The following is a 2,622-nucleotide window of genomic DNA, read 5'->3' as shown; positions in this document are numbered from 1 at the left end:
TTTGAAGAAAATATAGAACTTTCCTAAAATGAATCTTGATACCTTTCTTATGTGTCTATAAATCCTACTCAGCCTAAATGAGGGCTTGAGAAGTACCTTAAATCAATTTGGGATTTATTTTATTCAAAAATCAGAAAATTTCAAAATCTATCCTAAATTTCTGTTTTTTATTCATTTTTATATAAAAATCAGAAAATTGTAATAACAGTCAGTGTCATTGAACTTTCAATCGATGACACAATGCATAGTTTGGTAAATTTTTTATTTTCAACAGATTTCATTCTAAATGTCTGGAAAACGAACCTTGGGTATTTCTCAAGATTTTATAAAATTGCATCTTTGATTTTTCAAAGATAATATAATTTGGTCCTCAGTTGGTTTTAATGTAAGACTAGGCCCTTTATAGCCCAGCTTACCAGTCAACAAAAGAAAAGATGTGTAATTGAGCTCCTAGAGGGCTTCTTGCTCTTTAGGGGTATTCTATAAATTTGGCTAAAATTGGGATTTTAGCAAAAAATCATTAGTAATGATAATATGACGCTCCCTTCTGACAAACGCCCACATCACAGAATCATAAATCTCTTTCTTGTGTATCCCAAAGCATTTGATCTACGGTTCCGTGATGGGGGTTTGTCAAAGGGGAGTGTCATATTATCACAGTTCGAAAATTATATTTTGCTTAATATTAATATACTCCGAAGGGAGATAGATTCTCTTAGGTTAGAAAACTCTATTAATTTGCAGTTCAAAACTTTCGTATCTTCCTTGGATTTATCTTTAGAGAAGGAGAATATAATCACCAACATCCCACGACTTATTGAAAAGTCGAGGGGTACAAAGTTCAACATCTACATATGTCCTTATTTCGCAAATGAAGTGTCCATAAGAATAACGAAGTGAAAAATAAAATAAAAATGACAGACCATTTTGCAAACTGTTCAAATTGCAAGGTGTACCTCTCCCAAGTCTTATGGTGGGCCTCGTACTAGGATAAAAAAATGTCGAATCCTTGAGTAGGTTAATGATAAAGAGGTATCGAAGTTATGGAGTACCCCTTTTGCTGATCGACACGGAAAAATAATGAAGATCAAAACCATAAAAAATTCATCAATTAATAATTAGTTGAATAATGATGTCCATGAAATTGCATATTCCTATTAGGGATATGGATGGGTGGTACTTCTACTAGATAGCTAATAGAGGGGATTTTAGCATTAGGAAAGGAATTCGATTTTTTTCCCTCTTTTGTTTTTTTTTTACTATTGTGGGATGATAGTGGGGGTGTGTCAATGGGTGTACTTTTAACAACAAAGTTTCTGAGTGGGAGCATTTTTACCACTTGGAGGGTACTAGAGTTTGGTATTTGGCGCTCATGCACGCACTTAGAAATAAAAAAGATACGGATCCCATAGTGTCCCTATAGGACTCATGAGTCATGACGAATTTGGCCCAGCTAAAGATCGTCGACCTCACGCCTTTGTGGGCCCAGGTTGTCCCTACTCATGCATGGATCGTCTCATATGAATGGATTTAATTACTCATTTAGGAGTCACTTCTTACACATGCTTCTCATCATACAGTTCATCTATATCATGAAGTTGCAATATAGTAGTTTGATTGACAATCGCAAAAATATAATATTGAGTCATGCTGGGGTGATACAAACAGAGACACAAAGGTGACAAAATGATGTGGTGTCGTGCACATTACCGTAGATGTTTTTCCGTGAGATACGACTAAAAAGCATCTACAGTTATGTACATGCCACCACATCATGTTTGTCATCTTTGTGTCTCCGTTTGTATAATTCTATTATTTTCTAATAATATTTTTATCTTTTAAAATTCTCTTAATAAAAAATAAAAAATATAATACAATCATAAGAGATGAATGTATTTGTGAGATCCAATAAAAGTGGAACTTTATTAAGAAAATGGAGGAGGGTACATGAAATACCAAGCAAAGTGATTATACTAAAATACATACTGAAAACTGTTAATTGGGGACTCTTTTAAGATGCTACCTCTACAGTTTATACCGCCATAGTAGTAAAGTATTGTATATTTGAGCTAGTTTAACATGGTATCTGAGCTCAATCTAGTATTTAATATTTAATTTGTTAAAGCCAAATGGCTCCGACTTGCTGAAGCAATGGAATCAGAGATCCGCTTAGGTGAAGGGTCATGACCTCATGAGTTCCACCAACCAACTGACCGCCGATGAACACAGCTGGTACAGCCGGATTACGCCCCAACCTCATAAGGACCCTCTCCATCTCCCTTCCTCTTGGATCCTCGTCGAGCTCGTGAATTGCAGAATTGACCCCAAGACCACTGAAGAGAGTCTTGATAGTATGACACATGCAACATGAGCCCTTACTGAAGATCACCACTGCTCTTTCGGACGCCAAACTCATCACCCTCTCCATCACGGTAAATTATAACTCGAAATGTAGATTAATTAACTGGGATTGTTGATAGGAAAAAACTGTTGGAAATATGGATTCGGAATGTAAGTAACTGAAGGCTTTGATGTGATGAACTTGAGTTCTCATGTAGACTTATTTATAGAAGTTGGTGAGGGTGGTGGATTACATTGTTTATGAGAAAATTAAAAAAAATA

General features: G+C 35.4%; 1 protein-coding gene across 1 annotated transcript; it reads right to left on the bottom strand.

Annotated features, from left to right (window-relative positions):
- Nucleotides 1-1,926: 1,926 nt before the first annotated feature.
- Nucleotides 1,927-2,622, bottom strand: LOC147397821 (putative glutaredoxin-C14). Its single transcript, XM_086448915.1, has one exon. The coding sequence runs from the start codon at nucleotides 2,426-2,428 to the stop codon at nucleotides 2,120-2,122; it is 309 nt and encodes a 102-aa protein (XP_086305041.1). The 5' UTR covers nucleotides 2,429-2,622; the 3' UTR covers nucleotides 1,927-2,119.

Source organism: Akebia trifoliata, chromosome 7 (genome assembly GCF_017979445.1).
Source record: "Akebia trifoliata isolate Shusen 1 chromosome 7, ASM1797944v1, whole genome shotgun sequence".
Lineage (NCBI taxonomy): Eukaryota > Viridiplantae > Streptophyta > Magnoliopsida > Ranunculales > Lardizabalaceae > Akebia > Akebia trifoliata.
The sequence above is the reverse complement of the archived record's forward strand: the minus strand, read 5'-3'. Positions and strand labels throughout refer to the sequence as shown.

Excerpts from the sequence above, each read along its gene's own strand:
- LOC147397821 (XM_086448915.1), bottom strand. The coding sequence starts at position 2,428 with ATGGAGAGGGTGATGAGTTTGGCGTCCGAAAGAGCAGTGGTGATCTTC.